The sequence below is a fragment of the Myxine glutinosa genome, chromosome 7 (assembly GCF_964187855.1).
Source record: "Myxine glutinosa chromosome 7, kmMyxGlut1.1, whole genome shotgun sequence".
Classification (NCBI taxonomy): Eukaryota; Metazoa; Chordata; class Myxini; order Myxiniformes; family Myxinidae; genus Myxine; species Myxine glutinosa.
This window is the reverse complement of record NC_136267.1, coordinates 159,616,387-159,635,651: the sequence shown is the minus strand read 5'-3', so window position 1 is coordinate 159,635,651 and position 19,265 is coordinate 159,616,387. Positions and strand designations below refer to the sequence as shown.

General features: G+C 45.4%; 1 protein-coding gene across 1 annotated transcript in view; it reads right to left on the bottom strand.

Annotated features, from left to right (window-relative positions):
• LOC137430902 (histone deacetylase 4-like) overlaps positions 1-19,265 on the bottom strand; it is a 500,554-nt gene that overhangs the window by 343,077 nt on the left and 138,212 nt on the right. The window contains exons 6-9 of the mRNA XM_078782462.1: positions 17,463-17,594; positions 16,724-16,836; positions 6,331-6,459; positions 3,807-4,026 (exon numbers count right to left, since the gene is read on the bottom strand). Of these exons, the coding sequence (XP_078638588.1) occupies positions 3,807-4,026; positions 6,331-6,459; positions 16,724-16,836; positions 17,463-17,594 (594 nt within the window). The remainder of the gene's footprint in view (positions 1-3,806; positions 4,027-6,330; positions 6,460-16,723; positions 16,837-17,462; positions 17,595-19,265) is intronic.

Here is a 19,265-nt window from a genome sequence, read left to right as displayed (position 1 = left end):
CGAATTACATATCACATGATTCTCATCAAAAACATTTAATTTGATTGCTTTTGTGACCTCATAAGCATGTTTTGTATTGTTGCTTTTCACCGACAGCACTCAATTAAAGTGTGAGTGCATAGGCGGACCCAGTGGTGAGGGGAAAGGGGGTGCACAACCCTCAACTCCCTTCAGATTTTCGTTGATAAATGATATGCTATGATATTGGATAAAGTTCAGTGGCAGATACAGAGTGGTGCGCACCATTCGAATTTCTTTTCATATGAGATTCGCGTGTGTTTACAGGATTCGCGTGTGAAACTAGGTGTCGTGCTAATTTTTTAAATACCGCATTAAATGTGTGTTTCCCAATCACGCTGTTCATCTTTTAAGAGAGCTTTAAATGTGTTTCCCAATTGTCCCGTTACTGGATTTTGTTGCAGGTTGTGACCATACCTCGGTCATTCTTGTTTTAACTAAGGAATGGTTGGGCAAGTCGGCTCACCAGGCCACCACTTCGGTCATTAGTCATCGCAAATCTGCTGAACTGTTGGGCCAGAGAAGAATGCAACTTCCAAGACTGCAAACTTGCAAACTTACAAAAAGGAGTATGCAAATAACAACAATCACAGCCACAACAACAACAACTACATATTATAAAAGATCCTTTCTCACGTGTTTTACTTCATTTTACATCCTCATGGACACAGATACACATGCAATATGTTTGTGAAGTACAACATGATGCCTTTTGATTAAACCCATCAGCCAAGCGAAGGGAGGCACGCCTCATGATAATGAAACAGAAATATATCAACGTTCAAATAACAGAAGGAATGCTTATCTAAAGCCATGAAAAGTCCCAGCAATGTGATGACAACTTTCAATGCATTATAGTCATTCGAGATATAAGTGATAGATAGTCATTACCAGACTCGGTGTCATAATGGTTGGAGCATTCGCTCTGATTCTGGGAGGTTGGCGGTTCGATTCCGACCCTGGCCGGATCACACCAAACACTTTAAAATGGTGCGTGCTGCTTCCTTGCTTGACGCTCAGATTTTAAAAAAGGATAGAGTATGGACAAACGACCATAGATTGGCAACCACTGTACAGGCTTGATAGGCCGAATGGCCTCCTGCATTGAAGCTCTTTACAAGTGAACTCATATTGTTATCAATAACAGTTGGGTGAACAGGTAGAACACACCTTTGAGCTGTATAATGTGGATTCGATTTCCAATATGGATATACACTAAGATTGGTGCATTACAGGCAGGGTGTTGCATTGCAAAATGTGCTCTCACTCAGATTGACATTAAACTTGAAGTCCTTTGTGGTACTCTTAGTTGGTGAATGGTAAAGATCACATGGTATTCTTCACAAAGAGTTTTCATCAACACCCTGGCAAAATTCCAAATTCCTGCCAGTTTTAGTCCAATATCAAGCCTGGCCAGCCAGTTAGTGAAAGACTTGGGCCAAAAACCTTCTAGCCTAACCCACAGGAAGTCAAAAAAGTAGATTGAAATGGAAAAATAATTAATGAAATACACCCGATATCACTTTCTCCTTATTTCACTTCTGACTGCAGAGAGAAAGTGAGGGCACAAAATGGCATCACCAGAGGGCCCCAGAACGTTATGTCACTCCCCTCAAGATCACAGGCTGTGTTTGTCTGAAGTCAAGTCGTGTGTTGTATGGTGTCTCTGTATGCACGTGTGTGTATGATTTGTGTGACAACTCTTCATTGAGCCCCCCCCCCCCCCTCTTTCAAAACTTTTTCGAAAAAATTAACGGAAGTTTAAGTTGCTTTATGCTGCATTGATAAATTATGACTGTTTGAATGATCGTTTTAAGGCCATTTTCCCCACTAGAGTGGGGGTTAGCCTTGCGGGCCCTATGACAATCATGGTTCCCTGTTTGAGGAAATGTTTTTATGTTCGGATGCCCTTCCTGACGCCAACCCTTGGTCGCCTCTTACGATGCGCAGGGATGCGGTGTACCTATTCTAAATCGGGGTACACACCGTGATCATTTATCCCAGCAAGCTGGTACTCAATTTGCCGACCTCGGAAGGATGACAGGCTGAGTCAACCCCCCTGGCGTTAATTCAGTGATCGACCGGGATTCGAACCCAGGATCCTAGGATCTCAAGCCAGCACCCTAACCACTAAACCAACACCAGGCTTGTTAATTGTTTGTTGTTTGTTGAAAAGAAAAGAGGTAGAAATGTGTTGGACAGTAAAAAAATTACTTGATAATTGGAAAAGATTATCTTGGAACATTTCGAATTCCTGCTTTAACCTACAGAGGGCACTGCGTCGGTTGCATAGCCATGCTCCAACAATGATCAATCCTGTAGCCAAATGCTGCATGCCAAAGAAAAGAAAACTAGAAGGGCACATGGAAGAGCGCATACCTCCGCCAGGCTGTACAGTTTACGTTTTGTATCCCACTGATAGGCCGGAACTGCATCCGGACCTGAACCAAAATCTATTCAGCTTCTTCTTCTCACCTATCCAACTCATCCACCAAGTTTTGTCATAACTCATTAATAGCTCTTTGAAACATCATGCTAAATATAGTTTTTGGCCCCATCTCTGAATGGTGAAGAATTGCTACAAAATCAAAAAATATTATCTTATATGGATCGCATCTGCACCAAAATCTCATCAATTTGTCTCTGTCACACACCCAACCTGTCCAACAAATTTCACCCAAATCCATCCATAACTTTTTGAGATATCCTGCTCACAGACAAACAGAGACAGACAAACAGATGAAAAATCGGTCAGAGACCGAGGAGTTGCCGGAATGTACTTTTTTATTGGCAATTTTGGACAAATATGGTGGCCGAACCACGTGACCGATGACGTCATCATTATTTGTTTTCTAAACTAATTTATTCCTTGATGATGCTCAAGAAATTTCATCTTGATCGGATGAAGTTTTGTACTTGTCGAATTATGACGTCATAATGGAGGCACCTATGACATCATCATTAACATATTTATTCCCCATGGAGAGTTCTTTACAATGAGCCATGTCTCAATTCTTTCTATTTAGCACTTTCGGAGATATAGAGGTGCAAATTTTTTCCGTTTTTCCAAGATGGCGGCCGAACCACGTGACCGGTGACATCATCATTATTTTTTTTCTCCACCAGTTTATGCCGACATGGCGCTCAAGAAATTGCATCTTGATCGGATGAAGTTTTGTACTCGTCGAATTATGACGTCATAATGGAGGCACCAATGACATAATCATTAACATATTTTATTCCCCATGGAGAGTTCTTTACAATGAGCCATGTCTCAATTTTTTCAATTCAGCACTTTCGGAGATATAGAGGTGCAGTTTTTTGGTTTTTCCAAGATGGCGGCCGAACCACGTGACCGATGACGTCATCATTTTTTTTTTCTGCACCAGTTTATGCCGTCATGTCGGTCAAGAAATTGCATCTTGATTGGATGAAGTTTTGTACTTGTCGAATTATCAAATTATGACGTCATAATGGAGGCCTAGGGCCGAGAGAGTTAAAAATTGGGCACAGTCTATTCCAGTGCAAGACAAATATGTGTGTAAAGTTTGGCGATTCTACGTGCAACGGTGTAGACGTAGTGCTGCGCACAGACAGACAATCGGACAGACAGACAAACAGACAGATAAACCAACCGATCAACATATTTGCCGGAATCTTTACCGGGCAAGTAACAAACCGGGATGAAAACATAACCTTAGGTGGTGGAGGAATCCTAAGGAAGAATTGAAAAGAATCTTCAGATATAACTTAATAAAAGACAGCATACTTGTAAAACATGTGCTGACCTGGAAGTAGCTGAGCGGGAAGATGCCCTGCCTCAGTTTTTGGCCCGGCGGTGCGAAGTAGGTCAGGTTGACTGCTGCTGTGACCCACACCATGCTCGACATCAGCATGCCGGGAGATGAGATAAAGGGGCAAAGAAGTAGCAAAATGCCCAGCAGGACCTGATGAGCAGCTTTTGGTGGTTTGCTGTTGCTGTTGCTTCGCAGACAAAGCCATGATGGCCTGGGAGGCACAGCAAGATGGTTACTAAGGATCAGGAAGGTTATAGATGGTGGGAATGTTATTAATCAGAACCAAAGACAATTCGAAGTTGTGTGGAAAGAAAATGAAACTGAACTGACCAGAAGAGTGGTACAGTTGCTAAATTATCATTCTGAACCCATTAATTCCTGAACAACACCAGGCTCGTGCATCACAGTGCACAAAGCTTTCATATAGAGCTCAAAGGAGTACGGATCCCCACTGTGGAGTGGTGCACCTGCTTCCCACCTTTCCATTATTGAGGGGGATGGCAACAAGGCCTTCCACGCCATTAGAATCGCAAGACAGGAGGCAGATTTCCGAGGACTATCATTCCACGACTAATGGCAAGGTGGTGGTCCCTCTAATTTAAACTTCCACCCTAATTGGTGGGCCTACATCTGTTCCCTATAATATCCTTGTATCAACAATATCTTAAGTGTACACAGAGGTAACTCACTTTAGCTTTAAGCGGTCTAGTCTGGGTTCGATTTATCGACCCGACTACAAACTGTTGGATTGTTCAATGATCGTGTCGTCTCTCGTTTGAACGTGAAGCGAGATCTCCTGTCTGCTAGCATTAGTGAGTGGACCTAAAGTATCTCACAACAAATATGTGAGTTATTGCTGGAACCCTGAACAAATTACAAACTCCTGGTGTCTTCTCTTGAATGTCAAGCTTGGCCAGTGAGTTTGTGAAGGCTTTCACCAAACGTCCTTCTCTGTCGACTCCAAAGTAGGGAGTAGGATAAGGACAATAAGGAAGTAGGACGAGTAGAGAGATCACAAGTTCTAGTTCATGCCCATAAATCATCAATCAGCATTGACTGATGTTTTGAAAACAATAGCCCTGTCATGGGAATTTAAAATGTTTAAAAACGAACATAATTGTCAACTTTGAACACAATTCATTGTCAACTAAGTGTCCAAAATATGACATTATTACTTCTGAATATGACATTTCACCAAAATATGACTCCATTATATATACAAGCGTGACTTGGCACACTCCGCGTGCCTCACCACAGTCGTTTCAGAGGGATAGGCATCTTTGACCATTTTGGTGTCTTTTGGGTCTTTTGTGTCTTCATGGTGTTTTGGGTCTTCAGGGGCATTTGGGTCTTCAGGGTCTTTTGGATCCTCTGGGCCTTTAAGGGTATTTTGGGTCTTTGGGGTGTTTTGGGTCTTCGGTGTCTTTTGGGTCTTCGTTGTCTTCAGGTGTTTTGTGTCTTACGGGTCTTTAAAAGTGTTTGGGGTATTTTGGTTGTTTGGGGTATTTTGGGTCTAAATGGTCTTTGGGGTCTTCTGGGTCTGCGGGGTGTTTTGGGTCTTCGGAGTGTTTTGGGTCTTCTGGGTGTTTTGGGTCTTCAGGGTCTTAAAGGGTCATCAAAGGTCTGAGGGGTCTCAGCAGTCTTAACGTAATTAAGAGGGTGTTAATTTTATTTGAAGAAGAAGAAGACGTTTTGGTCGCATATAAACATAACGACATACGTTTGCTCTATTATAATAAAGATATATATGACATTCATTCATGTGTGTGTGTGTGTGTGTGTGTGTGTGTGTGTGTGTGTGTGTGTGTGTGTGTGTGTGGCTTTCTGTCTTCATTTGTTCCTTATGCACAGCCACATCTTTCAAGTTACAAACTCCAAGGTCGGGGTAAACAAATACAACTTTGTGCCGGGGGGAGGGGGGAGGGACATAGGCTATGTGGCCGTGAGAGCTGGGGGGGGGGGGGGGGCAAAATAAATTCTCGATGTAAATGTGTATTGTGTAGCGCCACCTGGTGTTGGTGGCAGAGTGTATTACAATTTCCTTTTTTACCTGGGCAACGCTGAGGTTAAAGCACTCTTCACACAGGTAAATCTGTCCTCCAATATTTCTCCCACCCCACCAAATGGAAGGGCTTGTCAAAGCCCCCCGAAAAGATATATGTACAGTATACCTCTCCCCTTCCTTTGTCCTTTCACCTCTCCTTCCCCACCCCTCCCCTTCCCACCTCCCCTACCCTTTCACCTCCACTTCCCCCCCCCCCCCCCCCGCCTCCCCGGGCAATGTCGGATACTTGAGGTAGAATTCCATCGAATAAAACTTTGAATCTTTCAATACATCAAAGCTTGTTTTAACTCACCAAACCGGTAGTTGGATTTGTGTTTTATATCTTGTGCCCAAACCATAAATGTAGCGGTACAAGAACCATATGCAGCAAGTGAGTGGGTGCTTCTTGTCCTGAACCATCTAAGTACAGGAAATTAATGGAGTGAACAGGGAATGCCGGCATTGACTCACAGACAGGTGGGCAGTTTGTACAGCTCCAGATAGAGGAAGGCCGAGGGAAATATTTGGGAGAGATGGTGAGATGTGCAAGCTTCGTGAAGCTGCATTCCCCTCTGTGACTCCATGCTGTTCTGTGGCATGCTGAGAGGGAAAATATCAAGGGAGACATGAAATACCAAGCTGTGTTATATTTGAGGACGTTCATTAATGCAGGTGACTGTGAGGTGATTTTGAGTCTTAAATAACAACTTCCTGTCCTTGAAGTCAACATGTTAGGTCAAACACAGCAAATTAATAAAGCATCACACACATACTGCACCATCATAGCATCCAATGCCTTTATTTCTCTTTGGTACTGGAATTGTTTAACCATATTGCTATGGTAATACAGCTGTAGACTCTTGTGAAGAGAAATGAATAGGTTCTGTGGACTATTAACATTGTCTACCAGCTTTAATCAATGCTTGTACTACTCTACTTTTTATACTTCTTCTTTAATGTCCATAATTGTTCCCACGTTATTGTGGAGTTGGACAGAGGAAGGTTGGCCCAGGTCTTTCACGATCCAGCTGGCCAGGCCTGAATTTCAACTAAGGTTAGGGCAGGAATTTAGAATTCTCACCTATTCTTCTCAAAGGACACTGTGAGACCTTTAACATCTACCAACTAATGCCGGTAGACACGAAGCAATGCTTCTAATAATGTGTGTGTGTGTGTGTGTGTGTGCATGTATATACATATATATATATATATTGTTACGGAACCCAACGTCGGCCTCTGTTCCCCTTACCGAGGGGGGATTAGTCTCCTCGTCTATGACTGGCCGACGTGGTCCCTGACACTGCACAGCTACCTCCGGAAAGGCAGGTGCGCAGCCCCGTTCGTACCGCAGACAGATGTTAATTGCCGAGCGGTTTTAGCAACCGCGGCACGAACTATTAACAGAAACTAACCCGATCCTTGAACGTTGGCCAAAATCGCGCCACAGGTTTTCAATGGGGAAATCACTAAAACGACCGAATGTGAAGAAGAAGCAGAACAAAGGTAGGAAATACAAATATGATTTATTTACTAATTACTATTTACACAATCAAAGAAACCAAGGAAGAAGGAAGAATAAGAAAATAATTACAGAAAGAGGGACGGACCAGAAGGACACAGTGCAACGCTAGCTTACCTATGGCAGTCTTACTTAAACACCCAGGACAGAACAAACAAAGACAGACTCACACGAATGGGAAATGGAGGCAGGCACGAGTGGCTGGAAAGGAGGGAAGGTTCAGCTCGGACCAGAGGGATGGCTGGACGGACGAGGCGGGATCACAAGGCGGGGAGGATGCGGGTCTGGTCCGTGTAAACGGCAAGGCTCCAGGTGAGCGGCCGCTGATCCTCCGCAATCTGGGTCACACGGTCGCGTTGCTTCGCCGCAGCGGGTCGAAAACTGCACGTCAAAGCTCGACCTTCAGCTCCTCCTTCACTGACTGCTCCGTGCGCCCTCCTCACTCATCTCTCCTCTATCTCATCTGAGGTGGGGGCGTCCCGCCGCGGGTTTTATGCCACGCCTCACCAAGCCATACCCACCGAGCCTGTGGTTGGTCGTTCGGGGCTCCACCCTTGATGATGAGGTGGGGGCCACGCCTTTCTTCCCCGAACCGACCACGTGCGTAATGGAGGACGAATGCAGTTGGCAATCGCTGACAAAAGGGAAATTGGAAGGGAATCTACCTTATTTGAATTCGGTGCAATGGAGTGTCAATTAATGGAAGACAACGCCTTAAACTAATACACATAATAAGGAGATAACTATTGAACAGGGAGATCTATGATTTGCTACGTGATTGTATATGACCTAACTAAGGGACGCCCTTTGACCTTTACACACAACACAGAGGGTGATATTTACACAAGCTTCATTACAACGACAATAAAAAAACCACAACACAATTCTCAAATCCACAACACTGCACCCTCCTCCTCTTAGGCACGTCCCGGGCCTATTAAACCTTTACCTTTAGTGTGGCACGTAGGTGTAGTTCCCTCTACATTTAACCTGACCCTGAGTGTGACAGTTTTAAAACACAAATAAATATGTCCCGCTGCTGCATTGCACCCTATCTAACAGATTTACGCCCACAGCTAACCGAATTGTGGAATTGTCTTCAAACTACAACATGAACGATGGGGGAGCATTATTTACAGTTAACGCTGGTATTTACAAAACTAACCCCAGGACCTGTGATTGTTCTTTGGGGGGGGGGGGGGGGGGGAGACAGCCTGCCCTGCATCGACGCACCATACAGCACCAAAAACGTACCAAAACACCATAAAGCACCAAAAGCACCAACCAGTGCACAGTCATTGCAGTTCATAATAAAAATAAACAACCCCCTGGTGCTGGTCTTCCTCTTCGGCTCCCTCTGCTGGCCATTGTTATTCTTCCAGTTGTCGTCTTTCTTCATGTTCTTCTTGCTGGCGGCCTATTTGGACATAACAAAACAAGCACAGAACGTGTCCATTGTTTTTATTTATGGCCCAAAGGGCCGACTAGGAGTGGTTCACCTGTATGGCATAGGTGCCATGCTACCAAGGTCCGCCAGCAAGATCTCGGGCCATCATGGCCGGTTCCAGCAGAGGGGCCATGCCCCAACCCGTGGGGTCCATGAGTGGTGCTCAGCCACAGACATGTGGTCCATAAGTGGTGCATCGATGCAGGCAGCTGTGGTTGCGAGAGTTCTGGCACACAATGGCGGACTCCCGCACGCTCCCCTCAGTACCCAGAGAGCACAGTCCTCGGGTGGGAGACAGGGGGATAGAAGACAGGTGAGTGAGGGGTAAGGTCACAAGGGTACACATCAAACAAGGCAATGCAAGACGAGGTGTGTGCGGAGAGCGAAGTGAGAAAGCTCGTCCCTACCGTACGTCACCCCCCCTGTTACCTACTCTACCCTTGCTCTTACCCCATATTTACAAAAATCTACACATTTACAAATCCGTCACTACTGTCATGTCTTCCCCATATTTCCCCTATACCAAATTTGTCACCACAATCCCTATTTCTAACCAAATTTGCCATCATTCAAATTCGTCATCAATCCTCATAAGGAGGGAGAGATGGAACATCAGCACAATGTCACACCCATGTCATAATGCGTCTCACATTTCAACATTTGCACAAAAAATAATAAAAACAACCTGGCATGGCGTGGAGTTCTGTCACCTCATGTGAGTGGATGTAGATGGTGCGAGGAGATTCTTAATCCTAACTATCTTCTAAATGACATTAACACACTTTACACTACCCGGGGTCTTTCCCTGCCAATCCATTGGCCAACTTACTCTATGCGGTTTTAAGAACCAAATTCCCATTGGCCAAACTGTGGTGCTTCATCAATTTGGGGTCTCACTCCCCCGATTCAACTCCCTGTGCCCTTGCACAATTTCAGGACTGGGTCGTGTGGCTCTCCCAGCAGGTCTACCCACCTGCACACCTCCACCACTGTAGTTGCCTCCGAGCTTACCTGCTCCTCACCCTAACCTATCTAACTGGGGAAGGCCCTCTGGCGCTCTCCCCACTCAGTGCCCTCTCTGGCACTGGGCTACCCGGGTCCGTCCTCCGGATCCTCGGGCCCCATCCACAACTCTAACGGCTCCCAGAGCCCACCTGTGGCCTCACCTGGCCGACATCCTCACAGTGGTGGAGTGTCCAACCAACTACACACACTAACAGGCCACACGCCCAGCCATTTCCACGTCACTAATGCACCCATCCAAACACCATTCTTCCACCACGCACCACAGATGCCAATATCCAACCACAAGTTACCTACTCCCTCTACCTAACTCTTAAACTACCCTCCCCGGGTATTCGTGATAGGGGTCCACTTTTCCCCCATTCACACCTTCGCACCATCCACTCCACTCCACAGTTTTCACCATACTCACTCCATACCATCCATTCCATACTCCATATATTCCATACCATTTATTTAATACAACCATTCTCCATACCTGTATTTGCACACCTGTGCCATCTCACCTGGTGCCACCTGCACCCTCCTTCCTCCAGGACCATTTGCTCAACACAACACACAATCAGCATTACTCACTCATACACTGCTCCATACACCTGTTCACTTTTAAACACACACACGGCATCATCTGACCTACCTGGTGCCCTGCTAAAACTCGCGCTTCCCCGTCGCCCCTTTAAACTATTGCGCTCCCTTGTCATTATAATCCAACTACCCTCTCTATGTCCCCACTACCTGTCCACTGTTGCTACTTAAACTTACAGTTACCTATGGTCATCTTCTCTAGATCCCTACACACTTTATCCTAACCCTCCCGGGCTAGTTTTCACTGCCATAAACCCCATACACCTATAGCTCCTCTGCCCCCCTTATGTGAGGGATGGCAGAGTTGCCATCCCCCCACATCGGGCATGTCTCACTACCAATTTTGCTCTTAAATTTCAACCAATCACAAATTCCCTATCCCAAAATTTCGAATCCAAAACACGATCATCATCACAGTCCACTATATCCGAGCCTCGGTGTGTCATGGCATCATTAAAACTCGGCTTCGCAAAGCCGAGCAATGAATTTGGGTGGTTTGGTCGCCTGCAGGTTGAATCCGTACGGCATTCGGTTCGGGGTGGGAGGGCTTGGTCGGGCCGAGATTCCACGCACCATCTCGGCACGGCACGTTGCGGTCCCCGGCCCGATGGCTCAATCTCGCCCGGTCGGAACCCCGCCACCACAAGGGGGTACCGTGGCGCTTCCTCCCACCTGCCCTTGAACTGGACCGGTCGCCTTGCCCGACAAGGCCCGGACTCGACCGTGCGGGGCGGAGCCAAGCCCGAATCGGCAACGACGCTTCCAAGAGAAGCGATGCGGCACCGATCCGCGCCGGGCCTCGCATCAAACAAAGTGCACCGCACCCCGAGTGCTCGCCTCGGCTATCCGTCGCCCTAACTGCTAACCCGGTTAACGTCGATGCTTCACTTGCATGCTCACACCACGCGACCCTTTTCACACTCACCAAACCCGGCGTCTCGGCGCCTCCAGTGCATCCCACACACTCCGTCCATTCCACCACCGCACTCCCTGTTACACACCACACCTCTCGCGCACCCTCTTGCGCACACTCGCCATTCGCACACTTCGGTCCACACCTCTCCTCCGTTACACCCTCCGTAACACCCACCATGGGCGTGCACTCTTGCATCCACCCACTAACGCGCTCCGATGTGCCCTCCCGCACACGCACCACAACCAACTTAGGTGTGCTTCCTCGCACACGTTCCACCACCACCTTACTCTCCGTGTCACACTCATTTTCACACGTACACTCCGTATCGCTCTCACTCACTTTGTCACACTCCGTACACCCCGACGTGCATTCTCGCTCACACTCGGTTTCACATTCGTGCTTTGTAACACGCTCACTCTTTGACGCACACTTTTTCCTCACACGCGCGCCATTCGCTTTAACACAACACACACAGGACCTTCCAAGAACGCCCGGGTGCTTTCGCGATCCCAAGCGCATGACAATTCTCTTCGCGCCAGACATCCTCTTACAAAATCTCCCCTCACAACATACAGCACGACTCACCTGGGGGATCCTTTTCTCCACGCGCACCTGCAAATCTTTATAAGGATTAGCAAGTACGGCATCAGGATGTGTATTCGGACTTTGAGCAATTTCAATTCCTTCCTCCGACTGTTGCTCTTCTACGTCTGTCGTTTCTACAATTTCAATTATACACACTACTGCTTTTTCTTTATTCACCACGACGGCCGCTGGCTTTATTAAAATTCCCTCTCCTACCTCAGCGGTCGCCGGCTGCCCCATACCCCGGGTCGCGATTTCTACCCCGGTCCAGTTACCCGTGCTTTTCTCCACTTCGCCCAACCAGTGCTCCTCGCCCCGCTTTACCTCGTCGTGCACCCTCGGGACCCTCTCGCCCACCATGCGATCCATGGTCTCCCCACATTTTTGCATGCGGTCACCCATTCTGTCCCCAATTTTGCCGATTCGCTCCATTTTGCTTCCTAGCCTCTCAAATTTGGTCTATCTTTGCAATTTGGGCACTGGTACCCCGCGCTTCGTCCCTCATTGCCCCCATTTGGCCCTCCAATCGCTCACTATTCCTTTCCCTCTCCTCCTCCGCCTTGGCCATGAAGGCCTGCATTTGCAGCACGAATAGGCCCCAGTCCATTGACGGCGCTGCTACGGTCACGAGCGTGGCGAAATTTGGTGCCGCTGTAACCACGTGCGCGAGGGCACCATCTTGCGCACCTGATACCCCCGCAACCACTTCACCATTGCTCTCCTCCTCCATTTCCTCCCTGTGGTCCTGGGTTACCCCTAACCCCTCTTCTAATTCCCCCACCGGCATCCCGTCGCCTTGACCATCCATGGCACGATTTTAAATTTGAATGTGTTTAAAATAAAATTTTGGGCCACTCGTAATTTCGAGTGCGGTAAGCGCACTATGGGTCCGAATCCGACACTCCTGACACCAATTGTTACGGAACCCAAAGTTGGCCTCTGTTCCCCTTACCGAGGGGGGATTAGTCCCCTCGTCTATGACTGGCCGACGTGGTCCCTGACGATGCACAGCTACCTCCGGAAAGGCAGGTGCGCAGCCCCGTTCGTACCGCGGACAGATGTTAATTGCCGAGTGGTTTTAGCTACCGCGGCACGAACTATTAACAGAAACTAACCCGATCCTTGAACGTTGGCCAAAATCGCGCCACAGGTTTTCAATGGGGAAATCACTAAAACGACCGAATGTGAAGAAGAAGCAGAACAAAGGTAGGAAATACAAATATGATTTATTTACTAATTACTATTTACACAATCAAAGAAACCAAGGAAGAAGGAAGAATAAGAAAATAATTACAGAAAGAGGGACGGACCAGAAGGACACAGTGCAACGCTAGCTTTTTTTATGTTAGTCTTACTTAAAAACCCAGGACAGAACAAACAAAGACAGACTCACACGAATGGAAAATGAAGACAGGCACGAGTGGCTGAAAAGGAGGGAAGGTTCAGCTCGGACCAGAGGGATGGCTGGACGGATGAGGCGGGATCACAAGGCGGGGAGGATGCGGGTCCGGTCCATGTAAACGGCAAGGCTCCAGGTGAGCGGCCACCAATCCTCCGCAATCTGGGTCGCACGGTCGCGTTGCTTCGCCGCAGCAGGTCGAAAACTGCACGTCAAAGCTCGACCTTCAGCTCCTCCTTCACTGACTGCTCCGTGCGCCCTCCTCACTCATCTCTCCTCTATCTCATCTGAGGTGGGGGCGTCCCGCCGCGGGTTTTATGCCACGCCTCACCAAGCCATACCCACCGAGCCTGTGGTTGGTCGTTCGGGGCTACACCCTTGATGATGAGGTGAGGGCCACGCCTTTCTTCCCTGAACCGACCGCGTGCGTAATGGAGGACGAATGCAGTTGGCAATCGCTGACAAAAGGGGAATTGGAAGGGAATCTACCTTATTTGAATTTGGTGCAATGGAGTGTCAATTAATGGAAGACAAAGCCTTAAACTAATACACATAATAAGGAGATAACTACTGAACGGGGAGATCTATGATTTGCTACGTGATTGTATATGACCTAACTAAGGGATGCCCTTTGACCTTTACACACAACACGGAGGGTGATATTTACACAAGCTTCATTACAACGATAATAAAAAAACCACAACACAATTCTCAAATCCACAACAATATATATATATTGTTACAGACGTGGCTTAGATGTTATTTACCGAGCGGTTTTGGTATGACCACGTCTGCACAAGTGACCCGATTATACTCGAACGTTGACTAATCGCGCTACGCTAGGTCAATAAAGGCAATAAAGGAAAAGGACACACGGCTGGGTTTCAAATGACACGACACCCAGGGTTCAGTTCTCAAGACCTCCGGAGGAGGTTATATTAAGGCGGAAGGTTAGATTACAACTACAAGAGGTACAGCATAGAAAGACAAGCACTTAGACACACTCTTATATTATTCCCAACAGACGACAGATAAACGGGACAAAAGGCTGACTCACACGGGGTTTGATGGCAAGGAAAGGCAGAATCGATGGCTCCAGGTGCACCTGGGCTCGAGGCAGAATCGACTCGGTCCGGTCCAGAGATGCGGGAAGGTCACAGCGCTCGGAGATAGTGACTTGTCTGCTCAAGCTGGGGGCGCATCTGACGTCACGTCCGCTACGTGGCCGCGTATATCCGGCGGGGAGTGACACGCCCTCGGCTCGTTAGCTCCGCCTCGTGGAATCGGCACGTTGCTTCTCATTGGGTGCGTGCGGGGGGTTTACCAGGCTCCGCCCTTGACGAGGAGCTGACAGCCAGCCCCTTTGTGGTAACCCCGTGGAGCGCATGGTCTGGAGCGCATTGTCAATGGCGGCTAACCGAGCCGGTGTCAGGACGCACACTCCCCCCCGCGCAGCGCCGTGCCCCTCTGTTGTTGTTGTTGTTGTTGTTTGGGGAAGAAGATGGGAGGAGGTATGGGAAAGGTCCTAAACTCACTACTGGTGCCATATAATCACATTCTGGTGCAACGAAGAGTCATAATTAATGGAAACGAGTCCTTAACTGACATAGACTAAGAATAACTAGCAAGATGTCCGAAAGTTGTCTACGTGTGGTGCGGTGGACCTGGGCACGACATTTAATGGGGGAAAAAGGGGAAGGTCGGCTCTACTGATTGTTGTTTACAGACAATGGGACTAGGGAATGGGGGATTGGGGATAGTTGGGGAGTATTGGGGAAATAGGGGAATATTTACAAGCGGATATGGAGGCCAAATTCCATATTCGCAACAATATATATATATATATATATATATATATATATATATATATATATATATATATATATATATATATATATATTACATTGATGAACAGGATTATAATTAAATTGACATATGCGGAAAAATTACATGCTCTGATCAGGAATCAAACCCAGGTCCTCTGGTGTATTACCGTACCAGTGCTCTGCCATCTGAGCTATTTGGGCAACCCTGACTATCAGCGAGTGCTTCCAGGGCACTCGCTGCCAACCATAGGATCACCAACGGCCTAAACACAAGAGGGTCTTCCTCCAATGGGGGGAGGGGGGGGGGGATAAATCCATGTCACAATAATTGCTTCATTTTGTCAAATAACCAAATAAATGGCATTTTATTTCTTGAAAATGGCAATCCATGCTGTGAAAATGGTAAAATTTGCAATTATTACCTCCGCCACCAAAGGTGTATGGAGGTTATGTTTTCACCCCTGTCTGTTTGTCTGTCCGTTTGTCTGTCTGTTTGTCTGTCCGTTTGTCTGTGAACAAAATATCTCAAAAAGTTGTGGATGGATTCGGACGAAATTTGGCAGAGATGTAGGGTATGTGACAAGGACGAAATGATTAGATTTTGGTGAAGATCCGGATTCCGATTCGGCTACTTGAATTGTTTAAGTGATTCTTCACCATTGGGAGATCGGGCCAAAAACAATGCACAGCAAGATATCTCAAAAAGTTGTGGACGGATTTGGACGAAACCTGTTGGACAGGTTGTGTGTGCTACAACGAAGAATAGATTAAATTTTGGTGAAGATCTGGACCCGGATCCAGCTGGTAGAATATTTAAAGTGATTCTTCACCATTGAGTGATATGGCAAACCAGTCGGAGGTATGCTCTCTACCGAGTATCGTTCTAGTTTATCAATGTGTCTGTGTACATTATTAATTAATGCAATATATCTCGTTCCGCAGACAAAGTTACTTTCACGATCAAAAATGCAATTGCTTAAAAGAAAACTAAACATCATAATAACTTTAAAACACATTTCCATGACAATGCTTGAATGTAATAACAATCATGTTAGAAAAAAAAAACCGAGTTGTACTATCATATGTTTACTTTAATAAAATCAATAAATGATGTACACAATTGCAACAGAATGTACGACCCTTTCCGAACCCATTTGCTCTGTACAAGCTCCTGCTCTTCCTTCCTCTTACCTTCCCAAACATTTTTCTTTCGTTTCTTCACTCTTCACACATTTATCTACCCCCTTCCCCCCTTTATTACTTTACTAAATCTAAACCTCCCCTCTCTCCCCAACTCCATGGAAAAGTAATAAATAGATTATCAATAACAAGAGTAGAAGTATATAAATGAATGGCTGTGCAAGGTAAAAATAAATAAATAAATTAGATTTGGTGTCAGAGCTCATTCATAGTTGATGCACAGCATTTACAGTAACATCAATTATCTCTGTGCATTTTGCCAATAAATCTTTACGGAAGGAAGAGATGAGGGGTAGGAGAAAATGATTGGCTGAGCTCTCAGCTGGTCAGACCATTCAGGCAATTCATCACGAGGAAAGCACACCTTGGGCTTGGCTGGAATTATCGCTGTTGTTCCGTTGAGCAGAGAAACACTAATGTTTCCATTGCTTGGGGAACTTGGACCAGAGCCAGGTGCACTGGAAGAAACAGGAGATTCTGCATAGAGGGTGAACATGAACAAACGTGAGACTTTCTGTAAGCAAATGTCATAACTTTCAGGATTATAGCTCCTGGTACTGGTACAAATCTAATTGAATGCCATTTCCAAATGGCAAATTAAGCATGAACACAACAGGTAAAGTTAATACTTTCAATAATGCTCCTTGCATCACTTGACGGTCACAACAAGGGTGAAGATGTGGAAGATCTTTTGTTTGTGAAGCATTTAAAGTGCGCGCGCACACACACACACACACACACACACACACACACACACACACACACACACACACACACACACACACACACACACACACACACACACACACACACACACACACACTCCTCCACAATGTGATGAGCAATCCACCATTCTTGATGACAGCAGAAAGTAAGCAACGCATTAAAAAAACATTTTATTGGAAAATATAACATCTGAAATGTCTCAAGAGACTACGGTTTATGACTACATGCTTTACAAAGAAGATCAATGTTCCTTTAGGAATGAGCAGTGGGCTGGTTTCATTCCAACATCTTCTTTTTTTTTTTCTTCTTTTTTTTTTTTTTACTGCAGAGGAGAGTTGCACTGGGAACTTGAGTTACCCATGATAATTATTGAGTACCTGTGATGTCGATGGGCCGCTTTTTAACAAGAGCCATCACACCCGGACCTTTGCGGCGAAGAAGTGGACTGCTCCTCCGCTCTGCTACCTTCTGCTTCAGCCGTGAGCGCAGCTTCAGGTTTGGCTCTGAGGCTACAGATTGAAATACAGGCTTAATTACAAGCGAAAAATGCACTAATCAGTGATATTATTTCTGATATTCTCTTTTAAGTGGATATAAACTGCATAGTAATGTTATATTTCTTTGCCTAAAATGGAATTCACTTATTGAGGTTGCATGCACACATTAAATAAAGATTAACGTGTATTCGCAATATCCATTAAATCCCAAAACTGAAAAAAAATTAATAAAAGTATAAGCAAATGGAAATAAAGCAAACCAGAAAGCATCTGAAAATGCAAAGCTAATCCACTTCTCTTTGTATTCAGACGTCATCTTCTTCTTCCGTATGCACAAAATAACGAAAACAGTTTAAAAAAAAAATGAAAATTGATGATTTTATGCAGCCTTGACCCTTGAGCTTTAGATCTAAAAAAAATAATCAGCTTCTAGCTTTTGATTGGTGAACCAATTCTGTGACCCAATATGCAGATTCTTAAAATTTCAGGTCAATTGGATGAAAATTGACGATTTATGCAACATTGACCTTTGACCTATTGATCTAAGGAAAACAATCGCCTCCTACCTTTTGATTAGTGAACCAATTCAGTGACCTGATGTGCAAATTCTATAAAATTCAGGTCAATCGGGTGAAAATTGGTGATTTTAAGCAAACTTGACCTTTGAGCTTTGATCTAAGAAAAACAATTGGCTTGTAGCTTTTGGTTGGTGAACCAATTCAGTGACCCAATATGCAAATTCTTAAAATTTCAGGTCAATTGGGTGAAAATTGGTGATTTTACGCAACCTTGCCCTTTGACCTTTTGATCTAAAAAAAAAACAATTGGCTTCTAGCTTTTCATTGGTGAACCAATCCAGTGACCCAATATGCAAATTCATAAAATTTCAGGTCAATCGGATGAAAATTGAGGATTTTATGATGCTGACCTTTGACCTTTGGACAGAATTACTATTTTGCCTTCTCCATATTATCATAATAAAGTTTTGGTGAAAATTTGATGACAATAGCTCAAATGGTAAAAAAAAAAAGTTACGCCCCAGACAGACACACACACTTGGACACACAGACACATATACAGACACACAAAAGTGATTGCAAAACCCCGTCTCCTGATGTGCAGTGTACGGGCTAAATATGATGGAAAAAAAAAAATTTTAAATAATTATTCCACCTGCATTTTATGGCTGGTGATGGTGATGGTAATGAATAAATATCCATGAATGGTGTTCAAAAGGTGATATGAATACGATACTCACAGTAGTTAAAAAAAAGCAAACAATTTTATTAATTTATGAACATACAGGTAAACATAATTAGAAGGAAAATATAGAAAAATGTATTTACTTAATGTCAGGTTAGGACATTTGGGATACAATATTCAAAGAAGGGAAAACAAACAAGGATAGCCAACTTAGAAGAGCACTAAATATGACTCCACAGGTTGTACAAATGTCAGAACAGAAGAAGCCTCAGGCCACATTTCACCACTGATCTACAAATTTCCTTCGGCCTCAGTTCTAGTCATGGCACATGACTTGCATTTCTGTTCCCTTCACAACCTCAAACTGGTCAGTAACCAGTAACAAGGAGTGAAAGCAGCCATGAACCTCAAGCACAATAACATCATCGATAGTCTACTCAATCCTGGTTTGCAACTGATTTGTTTTTCTTTCTACGAGAG